At 38.5% G+C, this 21,150-nt stretch overlaps 4 protein-coding genes and 1 pseudogene across 4 annotated transcripts in view; 2 read left to right on the plus strand and 3 right to left on the minus strand.

Moving 5' to 3' along the window:
• The window catches only part of LOC126631626 (rust resistance kinase Lr10-like), a 69,142-nt gene extending 60,228 nt beyond the window's left edge, over window positions 1–8,914 (plus strand). Inside the window, exon 6 of the mRNA XM_050301753.1 lies at window positions 8,818–8,914. Coding sequence (XP_050157710.1) covers window positions 8,818–8,821 — 4 coding nt within the window. The 3' untranslated portion in view covers window positions 8,822–8,914. The remainder of the gene's footprint in view (window positions 1–8,817) is intronic.
• Window positions 1–15,030, minus strand: part of LOC126631901 (beta-amylase 2, chloroplastic-like) — a 67,684-nt pseudogene extending 52,654 nt beyond the window's left edge.
• Window positions 1–20,391, minus strand: part of LOC126631438 (beta-amylase 2, chloroplastic-like) — a 109,147-nt gene extending 88,756 nt beyond the window's left edge. Inside the window, exon 1 of the mRNA XM_050301581.1 lies at window positions 20,294–20,391. The gene's annotated coding sequence lies outside the window, so the exon portion shown is untranslated. The remainder of the gene's footprint in view (window positions 1–20,293) is intronic.
• The window catches only part of LOC126631713 (rust resistance kinase Lr10-like), a 73,650-nt gene continuing 59,732 nt past the window's right edge, over window positions 7,233–21,150 (plus strand). Inside the window, exons 1-2 of the mRNA XM_050301852.1 lie at window positions 7,233–7,257; window positions 7,342–7,377. The gene's annotated coding sequence lies outside the window, so the exon portion shown is untranslated. The remainder of the gene's footprint in view (window positions 7,258–7,341; window positions 7,378–21,150) is intronic.
• LOC126612626 (beta-amylase 7-like) lies at window positions 16,233–20,158 on the minus strand. The gene is made up of 6 exons (XM_050281103.1): window positions 19,763–20,158; window positions 18,931–19,134; window positions 18,718–18,786; window positions 18,357–18,434; window positions 17,944–18,147; window positions 16,233–16,286 (listed from the first exon to the last, which is right to left on the minus strand). The coding sequence occupies exons 1-6, from the start codon at window positions 20,156–20,158 to the stop codon at window positions 16,233–16,235; spliced, it is 1,005 nt and encodes a 334-aa protein (XP_050137060.1).

The raw sequence follows: 21,150 nt of genomic DNA on the forward strand, positions 1-21,150 counted from the left end.
AGAGTTACAAGGAAAAACAAATAAAATCCTAAAGGCTACCTAGAAGACTATAGCAGCTTGGACATCCCACGACTACTCGGTCGCCACACCTTCAGCAGCCGTAACGCTCTTAACAGCGGTATCATCCGGCGCTTCACCCTCGGCTGCCTTAGCCTGGGCACTAACTTCTCCAACTACTTCACCAATGGAAGCCTCAAAAGTAAAATCAAGCAAGTCTTCCGGAGAAATAGAGAAGGTCTCGAAACCCCGAGCCCAGCTTTTTCACCTTTCAGCTACTCATCTTCCTCGAGCAGATCAACATGGATGCTCTGCAGCTCATCCACTTCATTATTCAGACTTTCGTTGATCTTCAGTACACCTTAAAGTTCCAACACTTGGGGTTCAAGCCTATCGACGATTCTCTTGAAGTGGATCACTTGATTATAAGCAGCAATCAACTTTTCATCCTTTGCATAAGCAGCGAAACAAAGCTCAGAAACTGTAAACTCAAGATCTTGAATCTAAGGTATGTAACATCCAATCTCTTTCTCTGCACTTTCATGCTTAACTTGGATCGCGTCAAGCCTAGTCTTCAAGTCAACGATCTTTTGACGAGCGGTCTCAAGCTGCAAAGGAGTGGGGGTAGACATATGAGACCCCTTCAAAGCAACAAGCTCAGAATCTGCCATAGTATTTGTCGTCTCCTTAGCAGCCTTACTATATCTGCATCATAGCAAATAGAGCAGTCCTTCTATAATTGGGTCGTATACTTTGCAAACGAGTTTGGGCAAACACCTTTCTGACGCCATCAACAAACTTGGCACAAGCATCCATGTTTTCAAGAGATCTGGTTTCAAAAGCACATAGATCTCAGCAGCCCCTCCAAAAGCAAGCTTAGTGGATTTCTCACAGCTGCCTACGCGAGCAGTCTTCTCATTCCCAGCAGGCGAATCAGTCTCAGCAGCATAAGGAATGGGCCTTAGCGCCACTTTACCAGCAGAGTCCACCTTATCGCTCTTCATAATAGCAAGCCTCTCCAAAGATGAACCGGACTTTGCTCCCAACAGACGTCTTGGTACAAAATTCAGCACTAGGAGCATGACAGAACCTTTATGCCGAACAATCCTATCAGCAATCGTACTAGCCATTCTTGACATGGCAGGCGCCACATGCTCAGATCTAGCAGCCTCATTTTTCATCCCCTTGGAAAAAGTCAAGTCAATCACAAGCCTGGAGGCAGTCAACGAACCCGCGTGAGCAAAAGAAGTTTTTGGTTTTTTCTCAGTCGGTATCTCTTGAGCAGGCAGGGAAGATCCCTTTTCCCACCTTCACTTGCAGCAGGATCCACAACAGTGATTAGACGAGCCAATGCATCCGTCTTGATCCTATTCACCTCTTCTTTTGGGAGCAGCCCACGTTTCTCCTGACGAATAGAGCTAAAGTAGCCAACGTCATTCGTGGTACCTAGCAAGTGAGTTCAACCCAACATTCCAGCAGCTCATGAGGCCCGCAACCTCTTCATTTCTTTCAATCACCGGCCTAGCTCGCGTCGTGTCCAAAAGCCTAAAAGGACATGAACCATGTGACTCGCCTAGTACTGCGCCCCAGCGCCATAATCCGCGGCCCCAGCCACACAAGCTGCCCTTGGTTCTAGCCAAGTCAAGCAGCTTAAAACAGTGGTCCCTACCACAATACCTCCTCGACCCATGTCGAGCCGACTCTTGGCCCATGCCAGCCGACGTGCCGCACCACCCCGACGGCTGTCCCGCGGTAGCACCATCCAAGAAAAAGACAAGGAAAATTAATTTTTTCTTACCTCAGTGCAGCACGAAGAAGACGAAGAAAGCAACGAAAGACGGTCCTTTGCACGAGCAAGATATAGAAGATTGCTAGAGGAGGGGGAATAAATATCCTCTAAGCTATCTCTCTCTTGTAGGGTAGAATAAATCGCTCTTCAAAGTTGATTTAATAACCCACTTAAGGTGGACTTAAATAGACCTTGAGAGAAATTTACTTCCCTTTCCTAGAAGGATCTAATTTCATATTAAAGAGAGAATCTATATCAAAATAGGAAGCAGTCCTAAGTTTCCTAAAGCAAGAAGATCTCTACACCTGCTGCCTTTTTCTGCGAGCTGCCCAACAGGTGTGGGGGCATTTGTGGAGCCAAAAATATTCACAAGGCGACACGTGGATTTTTGACAAAAGAAGACAAAACTACCCTTGGGGCATACCGGGATTCCCACGCGCAAGTAACAGGCAATTATCCTTCAACCAAGTCAAAAGTGCCCAAAATATGTATCAACTTAAAACCTAATTTATTCATATATTTCCTATTTCATTATTTAGCTAATCAATTAGCTAAATATTATACCTATTCCATAATTCCTAAAACATTCCTTCTAAAATAATGATAATTAGCTAATTATTCCCTTAATTAGCATTTAGACCATTCACTTTACCCTAACTCCCACAAAAAGGCCAGCCATCTTTCATCCTTCTACCTTTGTTCCTTTATATGACAAATAATTAGCCAAGTTAATTAGGGAGTTATTGGCTAATTATTTTGTAACTCCTAATTAAACCCAAAAAACCCTAGCCACCTCCTATCCCTATAAATATACTCCCATTCTCACCAAAAAGAGGAGAAAAAATTCCAATACTTTGGCAAAAATCCCAAAATTCTCTAAACACTTTTTCTCTCTAAATTCTAACTTTGACATCGGAGGTTCTTCGGCCAAAGCCCCCCATTCATCGTGGGCGCGTGAGGCTCTTGGCCTTAACCTAAGGTGTTAATTGTTTTGTAGGTGCAAAATCGTCTAAGATCGAGGAGGAGAAAATTTGCATCCACAGGTTTGGCATGGGATGGTATGAGGAGTAGGGAGTGAGGGGAAGGTGTGATGGAGAAGGAGGGAGTAAGGATTGGGCTTGGTTTGGGATGAGATGTTTTCCGCGATCTGGTAAGAAATGAGAGAGATATATTTTTTTAAATTATTAAAATAATAATAATAAATTAATTTTAATTATTAAGTTATTAAATTAATAATTAATATTTTTTATTAATTAATTAATAATTTTTTATTAATTAATTAATAATTTATTTGGATTGGCAAATGAGTGGACTTTGTTCATGCCACATCATCATTTAACATCAAAATTAACAGAAAATTTAACAGATGTATAACATTGCGACGAATTTATAAATTGAAATATGATATTGTAATGTTTAAATCATGAAGTATGAAATTGTGATTCAACTTCCCAATTATCCTCAACTAATAACATTAAAATTTTCAAGCTTCCCCACCCCCCAACTCCGCTGCCACCTCCTCTCTCCTCACGCTGCCTCCCTTTTCCCTCTCATTTCAGAAAAAATATTTCATTGTGATCAGAATACAGAAGGTACATCACGTATTTTTATATAAGTGGTGGACAATTTTATGTTTTAAGTTATTAATTTTTTAACACATATATCTTACAATTTATATAATAACATGGGATATATCATTCTATGTACCGATCACATTGAAAAATCTATCTCTATTTTATTGCACAAGTCAGTCTTTGCTATTGAGTGACCGTGTCAAACAAACATCATTGACTGACTTTCCTCTAAGATATTTTCTAATTAATAATTGGAACTTCACGGAAGGTGCTTCCTTTAACCCCACTCCTATATTATAATATGGGTATGCATACAACTGTCTAAACGACTACTTTTTGTCTACTTGTAAACAACTTTCTCTCTCTCTCTCTCTCTCTCTCTCTCTCTCTCTCTCTCCCCCCTACCCATGGAAAAAAGTGGAAGCAGATCCTTCACCTTGTCTTGGTGGCCTTTCGTTCTAGCCTTTCTTGTTCTTTGCTTTTGCAGTGAAACTTGTAACGCTAAGGATAATAGTAAGTCTTCATGTACCTCCTCCTGCGGCCTTATCCGCAACATATCTTATCCTTTTCGACTAAACAATGATCCGAAGAAATGTGGCGATAGAAGGTATACTCTTTCCTGTGAAAACAACATTACTGTGCTAGATCTACCTTATTTCCGTAAATACCACGTACAGGCAATCAATTACAAGAACTATACAATCCGACTTCTAGATCCTGGCCTTGACAACAACAATTGCTCTTCCCTGCCTCAAAATTGGCAGCCCCATCATTTTCCAGATACATATGTTTCACCGCTTTCAACGTCAGTATATTACTTGAGGTGTAGAAACCAAGTAAATTCTTCTCTGTACGTGGATACTGCTCCATGCTTGAATAATAGTGCCACTTCTTTGATCCAACCAAAATCTTATAGTTATGTCATGGTTGACCGCCCAAGCTATATGGAAGATTTGAATGAGGGTTGCAGAGTCGAGAGGAAGGCTTCGATGCTCTGGGACTACTTTAAGGGGTACTATAATGCCTCTTATAGCTATGAATATATACACAGTGCACTCATGTATGGCTTTGAGCTTCAAGTTTATTGGCCTGATGAACAACCCTGCAATGGCTCATATTACATTTACAGGTCGACTCCTTATCCTAAATGTTTTCCACGCACCATCCCAGGTACGTAATTCTCAAATGAAGTACTACTTATAATTACTTTGTTCTCAAATAAGCTTATTTGATGGATCGCTTGTAGGTCTATTTTACATTGTATTTCAATGATTTAACTGTGTATGTTTTAGTTATTTCTTTAAATGCCAGTCATACTAGTGTTTTTTGAAAAATCATATTCTTCTATTTTCTTTACTACAATGGAATGTGTTTATGGTTTTGAATTTTTCTAATTTTTTTTATCTATAAATGATGTACTAAAATATAAACAGTTTGAATCGTTGTACACAAAATGAGCAGCACCAGCTGTTCCTCAATGGAAGAGGAATATATATTCTTTCTTTGCGAAAACTCCTGCTAAGCCATTCATTTTGCTTGAAAAATATATCAACAATATTCATATCATGTCAACAGTATATAGATACATATAGACATTATTATGGATATCATATCGTAACAATAATATCTTAATAATACAATATTTATGAGGTTATCTGAACTATATAAAGAGATAAACATTTCATCCTATTAAGACTGTTTATATTGTGGTTGTTGTCTATATTTCTATTACAGCTAAACACTTTTAATTGTTTTTCTTAGGGTAAATTACACTTTCAAGTTTGGGGTTTATGTCAATTCTTTACAACATATTTAAAACATTTCATTTTTCATACCTCAAGTACTATTTTATTTCAATATAGTACCTCAATTACATTTTATATCCATTGACATGTTAAAAGCTGACATGACTATCACAGTTATACCACGTGGTTGCCAAATTTGTGTGGCAAAATAATTATTTTTTTATACATTTAAAAATAATTAATTTAAAAAGTTATTAATTTAAAAAAAAAAAAAAAAAAAAAAAACCCAAAAGCCATCTTCTTCTCCGCCCACCATCCCTGCAACCCAAACCCACCATCCCCCCACCCCACCCCACCCAAAACCCCAAAAAACCCAGTTGTTCAACCCAAAACCCCAAAATCAAAAGGGGGGGGGGGTGGAATTGAATTCTCAGGACGAAACAAAAGCACTTCACACAGATCCAATCAGAGTAAAACCCAGATTCAATCACACACTGAAACCCTCAAATTAAAACCCAGATGCAAAATCCCCAAATTTAACTGAAAACCCCAGCTTAGAAGGAGCTAGAAGCTTACCTTACCATCGACGATGAGGCAGCAGTCCTTGCGATCATTGTGAGTGGAGACCTCAGTCAAAGCAAGGGGAATTCTAGAGAGAGAAGAGAAGTGGACTGAGAGAGGGAGAAGGAGAAAGCAGCTACAAGACCCGATCCGTCTTCTTCTCCTTGTCTCCGTGGGGGCACCTCTATGTGTCTTCTGCAACTCTCGCTTGGGGGTGGGGTGGGGTGGGGTGGGGTGGGAGGGTCGGGGAAGAAGATGGGTTTGTTTGTTTTTTTTTTTGTTTTTTTTTGTTTTTTGTTTTTTTTTAAATTAATAACTTTTTTAATTATTTATTTTTAACAACAACAATAACAACAAAATCTTTTTTAATTATTTATTTTTAAATAAATAAAAAATAATTTTTTTATCATGTAACATAAATTTGGCAGTCAAGGCACAAATGTAGCAATTACGTCAGCTTTTAACGGATCAATGGATGAAAAATGTAACGGATGTACTATATTGAAATAAAATGGTACTTAAGATATGAAAGTAAAATGTTTTAAAGATGTTATAAGGAATTGAAATCGATTCCAAACTTGAGAGGTGGTAAAGTATAATTTACCATTTTTCTTATATAATGGCCATTTCCCAAAACTATATCCCAATTTTGCAGTCAATTATATGACAAATGAATTATGTTGCTTTATTTCTTATATATGCTAATGCTGTACAGGTATCAACAAATGGCAGAAACTTGAATTTTATTTTCTAACGGTTGTTATGCTAATGTTGTTTTATTCTTTTACTGTAGGTTTCTTTCGATATGCATGGGTTCAAATCCGTAAGTGGTCCCTCTCCAAAACAAAAATAAAGAAAATAAATCTCTCCTTTTTGTTTCTCTTTAAAATTCAATATTTACAACTTTAGAGTATATACAAGCCTCTAACTTTTGTAGTTAGATTTCAACTTTTATCCTCTTCCAACAAATTACAAGTAGGAGTAAATTATGTCACATAACAAACTCGTATCTCATTTTTTTTAATATTGCAACATTATACATCAATTTATAAATTCGTTGCAATATTAGAATTTCGTATTCTTATCATATTTTTGTCTGTTAAATAATGACGTTGCTGTTGTGAGCCACTTTCTTGCCCAATTGAATTGATAAACTAAATAGTAAGAAATTAAGGTTTTTGAATAGTCTCGCACACTAGCGTGTAGCAGTGTGCAAAGGTTTTTGAAATTATTAATATTTAATTCATTTTTCAATTCAGTTGGGTGAGGGAGTGGGTTCCGCGTCTATTACATCAGCAATTAACAAACAAATTGACGAATAAGGAGACGGATATCTGATGTTGTAACGGATAAGTTAATGTTGTGAATAATTACCCTATAAGTAAACATGGCGGGCAGTAAACTAGATCATCTTTGAAATTTGGCATTCACTTGTTGGTTATATACCAAATGCGTAATTGTAGGACTCGCTGAAAATATATGTTTCAAAACTTGATGATTTAACACTAAAGAAGACTCGTTGCGGTATTGCTAATGTTGTGTATTTTTTTCACTACTGTAGGTTATTTTCTGAGTGAAACCGCGGATCTTGGTAAGGATTGTCTCTTCAAATGCTAGCCTGTCTATGTAGTCTAGTGTTTTGCCGTTGCTGAATTTTGTTTGGTATTTATTGCAGGATACTTTCCTCGATGGTTTCCATTCCATTCCATCGGTAAGACAGAGCTTGTATTTCTTGCATATATGTTGTCAAGTCTTTGATTCTTGTTCACTTTTCAAACTTATAGCCGTTGATATAATTGGCTTTTACTCTTTGCTATTTTGTTGCAGTGCATGGATGGGAAATACTGATGGGCATCTGTAAGAAAAGCTTGAATTGTTAGTTGTATATGTGTGTGTGTGTGTAGATTTCAACTTGTCATGATGAAACAAAGTAAAATGTAATTTAGAAACAAAAGAAGTTGAAGAAAGTTGAAAGTAGTGTGGATCTAACATATAAGTTTCTTATGATTCTTTTGGTGATATATTTTTTCGCAGGCTTATTTTTTCCAGCAAGACTATTGTTTGGCATTCCAATTACGGCTGTATTTTTAGTCTATAAATGGCGAAGAAGACATTTGTCAATGTATAGTACAATAGAAGACTTTCTGCAACGCGATAAGAACTTCATGCCTATAAGGTACTCTTACTCGGACATCAAGAAGATGACTCGCAAGTTTAAGGATAAGTTGGGCGAAGGCGGCTATGGCTCAGTATTTAAAGGAAAGTTACGCAGCGGCCATTTTGTAGCAATTAAAGTTCTGGGCAAATCCAAAGCTAATGGCCAAGATTTCATTAGTGAAATAGCTACCATTGGAAGGATTCACCATGTCAATGTGGTGCGACTCGTTGGTTATTGTGTTGAGGGATCAAAGCGTGCTCTAGTATATGAGTTCATGGCTAATGGCTCTCTTGATAAATACATTTATTCCAAAGAAAGAAGTACCCCTTTATCCATCAACAAAATGTATGAGATTTCTCTTGGAGTGGGTCAAGGGATTGAGTATCTACATCAAGGCTGCACAATGCAAATTCTCCATTTCGATATCAAGCCTCATAATATTCTTCTTGATGAGAACTTCAAAGCAAAGGTTTCTGACTTTGGGCTAGCAAAGTTGTATCCTGTAGATAATAGCATTGTCACGTTGACGGCAGCGAGGGGGACAATGGGATATATTGCTCCTGAATTGTTCTACAAAAATATTGGAGGCGTCTCACACAAGGCCGATGTCTATAGTTTCGGAATGTTGTTGATGGAAATGGCAAGCAGAAGGAAGAATTTGAATACAACGGTAGAGCATTCAAGCCAAATCTACTTCCCACTGTGGGTATACGATCAGTATAATGTGGGACATGACTTGGAGATGGACAATGTAACAGAGGAGGAAAAGAATGTAATCAGAAAGATGGTTATAACTGCCTTGTGGTGCATTCAAATGAAACCAACTGATCGCCCTTCGATGCACAAAGTCATCGAGATGCTTGGGGGAGATGTTAAATGTCTGCAAATGCCCCCCAGGCCTTCCCTATGCCCACAAGAGACTCCTGTGGCTGTGGGTGACATTCAAGACCCAATATGTTCTAACGTAGAGCTAACATGTTCTTTGGCAGCTAGGTGATGATCAAGTTCTTAGTTATAAAAGTGAAATAATGTATTATAAATTCTTACTTTAAAGCGATTTAATTAGTGAAGAACTATTATTCGAGGTTTATACTGAAGAACGTGGTCCTCTATAGTAGACTGACTAGCTTATCAAGCATTGAAAGGTTGTCTTATTTTTGTTCTTCTCATCTGCCCATTTGCACGGATTGCCATGGCCTACCTTTCACGAGCTTAATGAGCTTCTTCTTTATCACAGTCTTGTCCATCTATTTTTTGGCTTCTCCCCAATGGACAAGGCATTGATGAAGAAGAACATGATATTTGGGTTTCACCCCAAACCTCTTATGATATACATAATAATTGAACTCAATTTGATCAATAGGAAATAAAATGAACCAAGTATGGAGTCACATTTTGGACAAAATTTGGTGCTTGACATGAGGATCACCTATCTATGTGGTATACACACACAAATTCCCCTTATGCTTTTTTAAACCGTAATAAAAGTGTCATGTGTCACAAGTCATACACAAGAATCTCTATCGATTAGAAAGTGAGACTTCTGTTTTAATTGTGTGGAAATTTCATTATTCCAACTGTGAACCTGCAAATCTTGTTCTTCCAAAAGACTTAAAAAGTCATAATTTTTTATTATTCTAAAGTTTTGCATCACTGAATTCCCCACCATTTAAAAATGATACCCATTGTGTTATATTAATGGCATTGAACAACATTATTGATCATACAATGCCAATACAATCAATCGTCCCCATCTCTAATTGAAAATTGGTCAAATTGCACAAATTATTCATGCGGTGTGGGTCATATATCTGTGTCACCCATGCACACGAGTAACATTGACATATAACCCACTTCGTGCAAAAACACAAACAACCATCGTTGTTGTGCTGATCTAGAATCACTTGCAAGTAGGGTGTTGTTTGTTTTCTTTCTCGTCACTTCTAGTAACTTCAAAGCTAAAAAAAAGGCTCATGACATGAGTATGCATTTGTGAGATTTGGAATGGAAATATCTTATAAATTACCATCATTGGTTACAAGTTTGTAACTATAGTTTATCGGTTAATACATCAAACCTGTAGAATGCTATAAAACTCTCTTTTATAGCATGTATGCTTGCACGCACACAAGCATACATGAATCTAAGAATATACGTTCGACGCTACATTATTTCATTAATTGGACTTCAGCTTCTAGTATAAGCTCAAGTTTTAGAGAGAAGGCTTGTACTTAGGGCTTATCCGAGCTACCTGATTTTGGCTTATGCAGGGGTCTTCAAAGGGTGCAACCAAGCAACGCAACATAATATGAGAAATAAAAACTTTCTGAGAGTACAAGAGGACGTCCCAAAGAGTGCATTGTATTACTCATTTTTCTCGCTATAAAATGAAATATTTCCGAGTTTGTGCATACGAGAAGAGAACCATGTTGTCTTACAACTCTTACCATGCATTCTCTTGACAAATCGTTCGAACTCCATTAAGTTATGCCTCTCAATCAGAACTGGGCTTAATCTGAGATAGGTAAATGCTGATAAATGCCTGCCATCTGGATCGTTCCAGGGCTTAGCATTTTCTAATATCTTGTTGTAGCCTTCTCTGTCAAAGCAAATAAGAGCATTCTCACTAGCAACTGGAATGTTAGCATCCCATGCAGCATTCAGCACCTGAAAAAAAATGAAATCCAAAAACATTATAAAAAAGAAAACAAAAAGGATACACAGATAATATTTCGGTACATAATCCAAAGGAGACTGACATTTCACATGTAGCAACAGACCCGCCCCTCTTGATCCAGTGTTGCTTGCCCATGTTAGTTAGAATTTTTTTAAAGTATTTGTTAGACAGCCGGAGAAAAATGAATTTGGGCAGATTCATTATTCAAAAATTAGCAACTGACTCGGAAACTTAATGTGGCCACCTTCCCAAGAATAAAAGAAATATGCATATTCAGCTCAAAATTCTAATTGATGCTTTTTAAGTTTCTGCTCATCCAGCCAACCCGGATGCTCACTTTTCCGAATGGTGGTGGTGATTTATATTTATTGCTAAATTTACATATGCTTAAAATCCAGGAAGTAATTACACATGAGTTTCTGTGCTTACCTGCCAAACTAATCCCTCGGGGTCTGCCAGTGCTTCCGGAAAGCCCTCATGTTGGTCTAATATGCGCATTTCAACACATGTGAAATTCAGAGCAGCCTCATGCTTTTTTAACATTGCTGAAATTGGCGCATACCCATCACGATTGCAGGAGTTGTAAAATATAGCCGTTAATTCAGCAGGATGGCTGGCAGTCTTGTACCTGATACCTGATACCTGCTCATAAATCAAATAAAGAAACTCCACAAAAAACGAAAAAAAAGAAACCTGTGTAGAACCAATGTCCAGTAAAGTGACTCACCTTTGTAGCAATGCGTGTGCCTTCAAAAGCTAAATTGGCCAGAGCAAGTACACGGTCACCATGATCAATCAAAACACGGGAGTACCAATTAAGAAAGAATCTGCCATAGTAGCTATCATAATCACCTCCGTCACGGAAAAACCCTGTCTCATGTGGTTGGGAATTATAAGAGCCTGCATTATCTAGTACTCTGGCCCAGAAGGAGTGGCCCCTTGCTTCTGCAGCCTGCGTCAGATTCTTCATCAAGTATCGGTCATAACACTGCACCGAACCAGGTTGAATCAGAGAACTATTTCAAAGTTCAGATAGAAGTAAAAAATCAAATGAGCTACTGGCTTAAGGTCATAATTACAGATGAATGAAGGGCTACTAACTTAACATTTAGAAATAACTGTCAACTCCTAGCTATCATGCATGCCACTAATGAAAGGAATGATCACCATTTATTAAGGTACCTGGAATTCACCAATACCAGGATATTTCCAACCATGCTGTTCAGGATAAGAAGGATACCGTAGCTCTCCACACGGACCTAATCCAACTTCAATTTCTGATATTATTCCTTCCTCAAAAAACTCATCAAATTCAACTCTGAAGCTCCTCATGTAGTTGAAGTAAACCTGCATTGGTTCCATTATAAAATAACAGAATAGAAACTCTCACCATCAAACAGTAAGAATGCATAGGGTCTGATTCTTATGGTATACAAAAGGAAAGTTCTTAGAAATAAAGAACATATAAAGCTGGAATAGGTTTAGCAATAGTTTCTTTTAAAAGATGAGTGGAACATGTAAAAGAAGTCAAATATAGGAAAGGAGCTATGGCAACAACAACAACAACAACAACAAAGCCTTTTCCCACTAAGTGGGGTCGGCTATATGAATCCTAGAACGCTATTGCGCTCGGTTTTGTGTCATGTCTTCCGTTAGATCCAAGTACTCTAAGTCTTTTCTTAGAGTCTCTTCCAAAGTTTTCCTAGGTCTTCCTCTACCCCTTCGGCCCTGAACCTCTGTCCCGTAGTCACATTTTCGAACCGGAGAGTCAGTAGGCCTTCTTTGCACATGTCCAAATCACCGGAACCGATTTTCTCTCATCTTTCCTTCAATTTCGGCTACTCCTACTTTACCTCGGATATCCTCATTCCCAATCTTATCATTTCTCGTGTGCCCACACATCCCACGAAGCATCCTCATTTCCGCTACACCCATTTTGTGTACGTGTTGATGTTTCACCGCCCAACATTCTGTGCCATACAACATCATTGGCCTTATTGCCGTCCTATAAAATTTTCTCTTGAGCTTCAGTGGCCTACGACGGTCACACAACATGCCGGATGCACTCTTACACTTCATCCATCCAGCTTGTATTCTATGGTTGAGATCTCCATCTAATTCTCCGTTCTCTTGCAAGATAGATCCTAGGTAGCGAAAACGGTCGCTTTTTGTGATCTTCGCTAGATTGCTCCGGTCATTAGTGTGGATAAGTATATAAATGGATAGAGATAGGAAAGCAAACACAAGATGTACGTGGTTCACCCAGATTGGCTACGTCCACGGAATAGAGGAGTTCTCATTAATTGTGAAGGGTTTACACAAGTACATAGGTTCAAGCTCTCCTTTAGTGAGTACAAGTGAATGATTTAGTACAAATGACATTAGGGCTATGGCAATCCATAGAAATTAAAAGACCAGCATAACTAAGTAATTCTCGAATACTATACCTCAACAGCAGTGCGCCCTCTTAAAACCCGCTCTTTATCAATTTCCCACGTGAGACATTCAGTGTTGCGTTTCCCTTCTTTATTAGTTAAAAATATATCAGGATTCTTTTGGCCAATTTCTGTCACCCAGTGAGGAAGTGGAATATGTACATCATCCCCGACATTGCCTCCACATTCGTGGAATGACATCACGACCTACAGCAATATAGAGTAAGACAATGCACACCATATCCAAAATGCATATTCAAAGGAAAAATGTAAAGCAGAAAATCTTTCTCTTATTTAAAATGAGTTTTAACTGATAGTCTCGCAAACTAATTTACAAAAAGAAAAGCTAGCAGTGTATTACTTTTCAGCAATCTACTCAAGACTATTATGCCCTTTACCTAAGACGAGGGCTAGTCACACATTTAGTACTACGGTCTAGTGGTATTCCTTTTCAGTTGTAAGTGAGAGGTCTTAGGTAAGTGAGAGGTCTTAGGTTCGATTCTCACCAAAGGCGAGTTTGAACCATATTATTGCTAGCCCATAGTGAGGCTAAGCAGTATATGTTTACAACGTTAAGGATCAACAGTATGATGAAATTTGATTCCCAAGTTTAACTTCACAAAAGGGTTTAATCAATTTAAGTAACAGATTTATGTCCTACAGCAACAAAAGTGCATCATGTCGGAGACAAACGTGATACTTCCAGAATCATTCATTGTACGAGGATGCTTAACATTATCAGTTCTAAAAGAAAGAAAAAACCCAAATTGTCAGATTAGTGCAGGTTAACATCTGTAAAAACCGAAAATCTGAAATTCGGCACTGTAATTGACATGACTACTGAAAGGAAACAAGAAACAGACGATGAAGAGAAAAATTGTAATACACAAGCAAAGAGAAAAAAGAAAATGCTAGTATAAGTATATACCACTCACCTGTAACTTAAGGTTAAGATCGCGCACAATTTGGAATAGTTTCTTGTAGCCACTCCAATTATATCCCTGCAGACTGTGTGCCTCTACGATTCCCCACCAGCAATCAACCATAACACCATCAACACCAACCAACTTCAACACTTGTAGCTGATTTCGCAGAGCTTGTAGCTCAACTAGCTCGGAGTTCATATTGATCACACCCAATTGACAGTTTCGCCCACCACGAAACACAAGAACAACTACAGTTAGCCATGACTTGTACAAAAAGATAGCATCAACATGAACAAGATTAAAAACAAAAAATCGAACAGCAATTTTTGTGCATGAGTCTCACTATGATTTGAATGGTCAAACCCAACAAAAATGTGTTTACTTGCTAAATTGTTAATCGGGATCACACATTCAAACATGATTTCACTTAATCGACAGTCTCGATTAACAATCTAACAATTTGACAAGAGAATGATTAAAAACTAAGTACAAATATACAAGTAACACGTATGCTGCTAGACAGTCTTTTATAATACAAGACGATCAATTAGGATCATATTTTATAATACAGGAACATACGGCGTGCCGGTAAAATCACGCTCCTCAAACTTTTCCAGCGAAGAGTCTTCAACCTATCATCAAACCAGAAAAAGGTTCCAAATTTCAAATTATTACAGCACAAAAACAATTCCTCCAAACAAAGCACCCCAAAATTAAATTCTGAAATTCAAAACTGACTTCAAAACAGAGGAGTTGGTGTTACATCCTCACCTTGTTGTGATCAACATTTTCACCCACCACAGTCCCCTCAGCACTGTCTCTCACCACGGCGAAACTCCGAGACGGATCACTCCCGAATAGTCTCAGAGGGCACAAATTGAGCTCCGGCGAGCCCCAAAGACCCTGAGAGAGCTTCAGCGAAGCTATCGCGGTCTTCCCGCTGGACGACAAGGAAGCCATTGTCGTCGCTTTGCAACAAGCACCCGGCGGGCGTGGCAGCCTCAGCGTATGGGATACTTGAGGAGATGAGAACTGTGCCATTCTGAATCTTTCGGAATCGGCAGCCACTGATGTTTTACTCTGCAGGGAACTTTGTAGGGGAAGTGGAGTGGCGGTGTAAGGCGATTTTGCTTTTCATTTTCCAGAAAGTTTTCTCGGGAACCAAACAGGTGGAGTGGCGGGAAGAGAACCTGTGATGATGTTTACAGATCTAAGATACAGTTATTTCAGCTCAAAGAAACGAAACAGGCAATTGGGCTTTTTTTTTTCTTTTTTTTTTTTTAAGAAAAAATAAATCACTAAATAGTGTGACGACAGTCACAACCAATTCCAATACAGTTGAATAAGAAAACTTTTCTTGCCACATAATGTAAAGTTATTCTGAACATGGAAATTATTAAAATTAAATTCAGTGCTAATGACCACATTCGCAAAGAAATTTGCCTCATGTAAACGTGATTCCAAGAAATGGAGTCAAAAAGCAGTTCCCAACCACTTGATGTCTTCTACAATCCAATAAGAAAGCTTGTAATAATATCAATGACTAGTTTAGAGTCACCTTCCATACAAACGTTCTCCAAGCCCCTTCCTTTAGACAACAAAAGAGCATTCCTCAATGCTAAAGCCACAGCCACAGAAATGTCGTTCTCTCCCAAGTTTCTTGCTCCAGCAACAGTACGCAATTTGAATATGTTGGCTGACTTGATAATTTGACATATTGTTAATATTTTTTTTCCACTTAAAATGCCAAAATTTATTGCTTCATTTATGTTTTTTTTTTGTTTTAAATAATAAAAGTTGGGTTGACGTTGGTTTAAAAATAATAAAATAATAAATAAATATGATAGCATTTAAGGTAAGGCAAGTAGAATGACTTTGGAAATAACAAAAACCATATTTGAAGGCAGTTTTTGACATCTCAGTCAGAATAAATAATACGTCGTTTGTTACTGTTATATGTTATGTGACATTTTTGACATCTCTTTTGGAGATTGTCTTAGCAGCTAGACCTGTGGTGATTTCGAATTGATATTTCATGCGAATGATAAATAAATAAATTGAAATTTAAAGCACACACTTTTATGACCAACGATTTCGAACGATAAAATTTAGGCTTCGTGAAATTAAAATGCATAATTCTAGGCCCAATAGGAGATCACAAAATGTTGCTTTTATAGTCCACTGCCAGTAACCCAAATCAAATGGGTTTTGGAATTTGATGATCTAAAATTAAACCAAAATTTGTTTAGTCGTCTAAATGGGCCTTCCAACTATCTTCATTTTGTAGTCAGTGTGTCACCAAATTTAAAAATCAAAATATTAAAAAAAACTATATAAGCTTGCAAGTGTGGGCCTTGCCCAGGGCAATTATTATGTTCCATTGCAGTAGTGTTGGAGAGATTTTTCATGCGTGAGGTACACGGTCTGGTACAGTAAGTGTAATAATACAATTAGTTGAATACTTGAAAAAGAAAAGAAAAAAAAAATCAATCAATTATATTATAACACCTGATGTATCGGATGGTGTTTCCAGCACACTAAAAAATTTCTCATAATGTTGATGCAAAAACCCGATGTCACTAGAAATTATCAAATCGGACAATATGCATATTGAATCCATAAGAGCAACTTCACCCCATAAGGTAATAAATGCCCAAGCAATTGGGCAATAAGGATTTTTTTTTATTTTTTATAATAGCAGTGTTCTAAAACGTGGTCAAGGCAGTAGCCTAGGCGGCACCTAGGCACGGGGCGTCGGACAGCCGCTGCGATTTTTCCAAAAACGTTCAATAAATCAGCAAGGGTATTAGGCGGTGTCTAGGCGGCCGACTGGGTGGGCTAGGCGGTCTCGGAGGCGAACTAGACGGTTCTGTTAAAAAATTATTCGTCACTGTTTCCCTACACCGCGTAGAAGAGGAGGGCGACAACATAAAATCTGAAAGAGAGAGAAGGCAAGAGAGCGTGAGGGAAGAGAGAGAGAGAGAGAGAGAGAGAGAGAGAGAGAGAGAGAGAGAGAGACCAATAGAAGGAATCAAATAATAGTGCAATTGCTGGAAAAAAAAAACGAAAAATTTGACCTGGTGAGCCGGCAACGTTTTCAAGGATCTTTGCTGTGCTAGACTGGGTTTTGGAAAAATTTGCAAGGCAAGAAGATGGGGAATTAGGCGAAGCAATCGAAGAAGAAGCGGAGGAAGAAGAAACGGGACAACTCAAAATAAAAGCCTCCCAATTTCCAAGGCGTCAAAACCAACTCCCCTTATCTGATTGATCTCCACTACTTGGGCTTAAAACTTGAAACTTTAAATTCAACATGGATGGTTTTGCCTTTGGTATTATTTGAATTCTTCGGCCACACTTCAAAGTAAGTTCCTACTTTTTTCTATGGATTTTATCTTTTTCAAATATCAGATTTCAAAAATTCAACTTTCATGTATGTTAAAAAACGGTACAATAATACTGAAAAGCGTTCTAATTCCAATAAAAAACGGTACAATAATACTGAAAAAGAAGTGTATGGATTAATAGGTGCTAATGGTTTGACATACAAAGAGTTCAATTACCACCAATTTTAATGGTTTGACCTCGACAGCCATCCGGCCTCTTAAAACTCGTTTCTTGTCAATTCCCCATGAAAGGCATTCAGGATTACGTCTTCCCTCTCTATCGGTGAAAAATATGTCAGGGTTGCTTCTACCAATTTCAGCCACCCAATGAGGCAGTGGAATACATACATCATCACCAACATTGCCTCCACATTCATGAAATGAAATCACAACCCTAAACACAGAAGTTGCCCATCAGACCCACAATAAATTTCAGAAGAACTAACAAAAGCAACCATGCCCAAATGATTATATAATCTCCAGACTTAGAGAGTGAATTCAAAGCATGAAAGGGAAGTGAATTCCTTGGTTCCCACATTGTAGAGAGAAAATCTCAAAACTTTGCCAAGCATTACAGGACAACCATGGAAAGAATAACAATTACCAAAAGATGGCAAAACAATTGACCACATGTGTTATTTATATGGCCACTGAAAAAGCTTTTGCAAGTGAAAAAAACTTATTTATATAAAACAGACCTGTAGCTTCAGCTTAAGCTCGCGCACCATCTGAAAGAGCCTCTTGTATCCATTCCAATTATACTCCTGTGGAGCATGTCTCTCTACTATTCCCGACCAGCAATCAACCATAAAGCCATCTACATTAACTGATTTCAATACCCTTAGCTGCTTTAGTAGACCATCTGGATCAACCAGCTCACACTTCATATTAATGACACCTAGCTGCAACCAAAATAAAAGACATGATAAAGAGCATAAAGATTAGAGACTAAGCTTAAAAACAACCGCTATTTATTAAGCAAAACTTGAGCTCCTTGACATGGCAACCTCTAATGCAAGATATAGAGTACAAAAGCAAACATATTAAAAAACAGAAAACCAACAATTTAACTTGCATAGTAAAAGAATATTAGTAAGGTTACAGAACTCACTGGTAGCATTACATAAACTGGAATGTACGCGGTGCTGGAGAAATCACGTTCTTGTAACTTCAGGGGTATGTCAACAATCTACAAACAAGAATTAATGTGCATTGAAGGATGTGACACTGCCCAACTTAGGAAGCAATAACTTAGCATTCAAACTATTCATTACTACAAATTAAATGAACAATATGAAAAATAGTATTTCACTACTTATGGGGTCATAGTAAATTGCAGTGCAGTTATAAGCATAAATGAAGATAGTATAAATGCAGAGTCGTGCTTCCATACATTGCTAACAAAGGCTACCGCTATTTGTGCTATTTAACAACTGCGTGATATGTGATAACAAAATTAACCAAGGTAGTACAAAGAATGACCATATAAGAGAATTCAACACCTGCATACCAAGAGATATATCCGGAAACGCATACCACCACTGAATTATCAAAAAATACGTCACACATGATGCCATACATGACGGAACCCACAAAGCATGATGTTGTGTTGTAAAACAATTTTGTGATTTTTTATATTTTGGCAGGCATAGAAACATAGCCTGTAGATTTTCTTGTCATAGTACCTGTTTGTTGCCAACATTATACATGGAGCCACCAATAAGAAGATGACTCTCTGTTTGACCTGCTCCATCTCCAACAATGGATGAACCTTGGGACCGAGCACTTGAGAGGAGATCATAAGGTGATAAACTGGGTAAATAAACACCTTTGGTGTTGCAAGCTGCAAGCATTAAGCTCCCCAGGGCTCTGAAAGCCAGCAGTAACTCCTTTAAGGGAAGCAGGAGTACGTCAAGTCACTGCCGCAGAATTGACACCAGCCAGCCTTGGGCCCTGTAAAAGTTCAATATAAACATTCCCATTTAGGTTTTTTCTGAAATTTGTCTACAATGAGAATCAAAATAAGATGCATAAAATGTCATCTACAGCTACATTAAGGAGGCCAAAACCAAACATGCACTCATGATCTAAGATCAGCCAGTGCATGAACCACATGAAGATCAATTTTTTCTTTTTATAGGAAGAAATCAATTTTTAAACATTTCAGCAAACATGCATGACATTAAAAGCAACCAAATATGTAGTCATGTTCATACAACAACAACAACGACAAAGCCTTTTCCCACTAAGTGGGCTCGGCTGTATGAATCCTAGAACGCCATTGCACTCGGTTCTGTGCCACGTCTTCTGTTAGATGCAAGTACTCTAAGTCTTTTCTTAGAGTCTCTTCCAAAGTCTTCCTAGGTCTTCCTAGGTCTTCCTCTACCCCTTTGGCCCTGAACCTCTGTCCCGTAATCGCATCTTCTAACTGGAGTGTCATGTTTATAAATTTAAAAAATAAAAAAGCTAAAATATTCAAAATAGGATGAATAAGCTTCTTCCTTGCGAGAGAAGAACCTGAGATTTTGAAGGAAATCTTGTTCCATCTGGAAGAACAACCCAGCCAGCTTCCCTAGCCAAAGCTGCAATTACATCATTGATATCAGCCCTAACTCTAAGATTATAAATTCCATGCCTCCGTAACCCTGCTAAGATCCTCGCTGTGATTGCCCTGTGCTGCCATTCTCTTAACTTGGTTCTCTCCTTCTCTTCCATGGGTCTACACCTCCTAGCTCCTCCCCCTCCAGAAGTCCCCACTTGTTCTTGAAATTGATGGTGCTGTTCCAAACGGGTATTATTATTGCTTATTGTTGGCATTTCTCCATCAACCCCCGCCATCATTTGGGAGGCATCAACATGCTTCTCTCCATCTTCATTATCGCCATCATCCTCTTCTTTCAAGTCCATCTCCATTTCTTCGTCATCATCTTCTTCACTTGTGATTAACTTCTGAAGTCCCTTTTCCAGAATCTCCTTATTCGTTTATCCTACGCTTTAAACCCCCTGATTATATTAGCTTCTTGATCCTTCTGTCATGAATGTAGAAACCATCACTGCTTAATTTCCTACATAACCACTTGAAGGATTAGATTTTTCTCAACAATGCAGAAACGATCCTGCTCAATTTTCTGTTAAAAATCGAAACTCTGAAAATTAGACATATCTCACATTAATAATTCTACGACAGTTCAAAATTACAGAGACACAGAACCTAATAAATTGACTGTTTACACCTATTTGGCTCTAATGAGGTTGACTTGAGCTCAAATTTTCTCAGCAGCCAAACAAGGCGCTTATTCTCTATTACTTTCCACACAAGTCACAACCGAGAAAGCTTTTCAATTTTCTCAGAAGCCAAACATGACCAAAAAGTAAAACTTTTCCAAGTAGTGAACTGAATTACCTTCTTAAACCAGCTGGGACGGCCGAATTCTAGCAATTGACTCCACATTGGCCGAAATTCTCCATTTTCTCCTCGAATTCCACCTCATCGTCCTCATTCAGAGCTCCCAGTCCCATTTTCTACCCGATTCATCTTCTCTTCCCCCTTTCAGAAGCCCTAGCTGCTTCACCGGAATCCGTACCCGAATTTTCCGGTGGTCGGAAATAAATATTACGGCGTCGTCTGACGAGGAGTAGGTCGGGACTCCGAAGAGAAAGACGGAGGAAGTGGGGTCGGAGACGGGCGGGTGGGGTTGGGCGGGAGAAGGATGGGGAAGGAGAAGCATGCGAGCATGTGAGGAGGGGGCGCTCACGCTCGGGGGATTGTCACACGTGCGAGGTGCGAGCGTGTTTGGGGGATTGTCACACGTGCGAGGCGTGTGGGGGTGCAGTATGTGTGTGAGGTGAGCAAGTGAAACCATGCGGAAAACGTGTGCGTCCCACGGTTTGGGTGTGAGGTCACG

The sequence above is a fragment of the Malus sylvestris genome, chromosome 1 (genome assembly GCF_916048215.2).
Source record: "Malus sylvestris chromosome 1, drMalSylv7.2, whole genome shotgun sequence".
Taxonomy (NCBI): domain Eukaryota; kingdom Viridiplantae; phylum Streptophyta; class Magnoliopsida; order Rosales; family Rosaceae; genus Malus; species Malus sylvestris.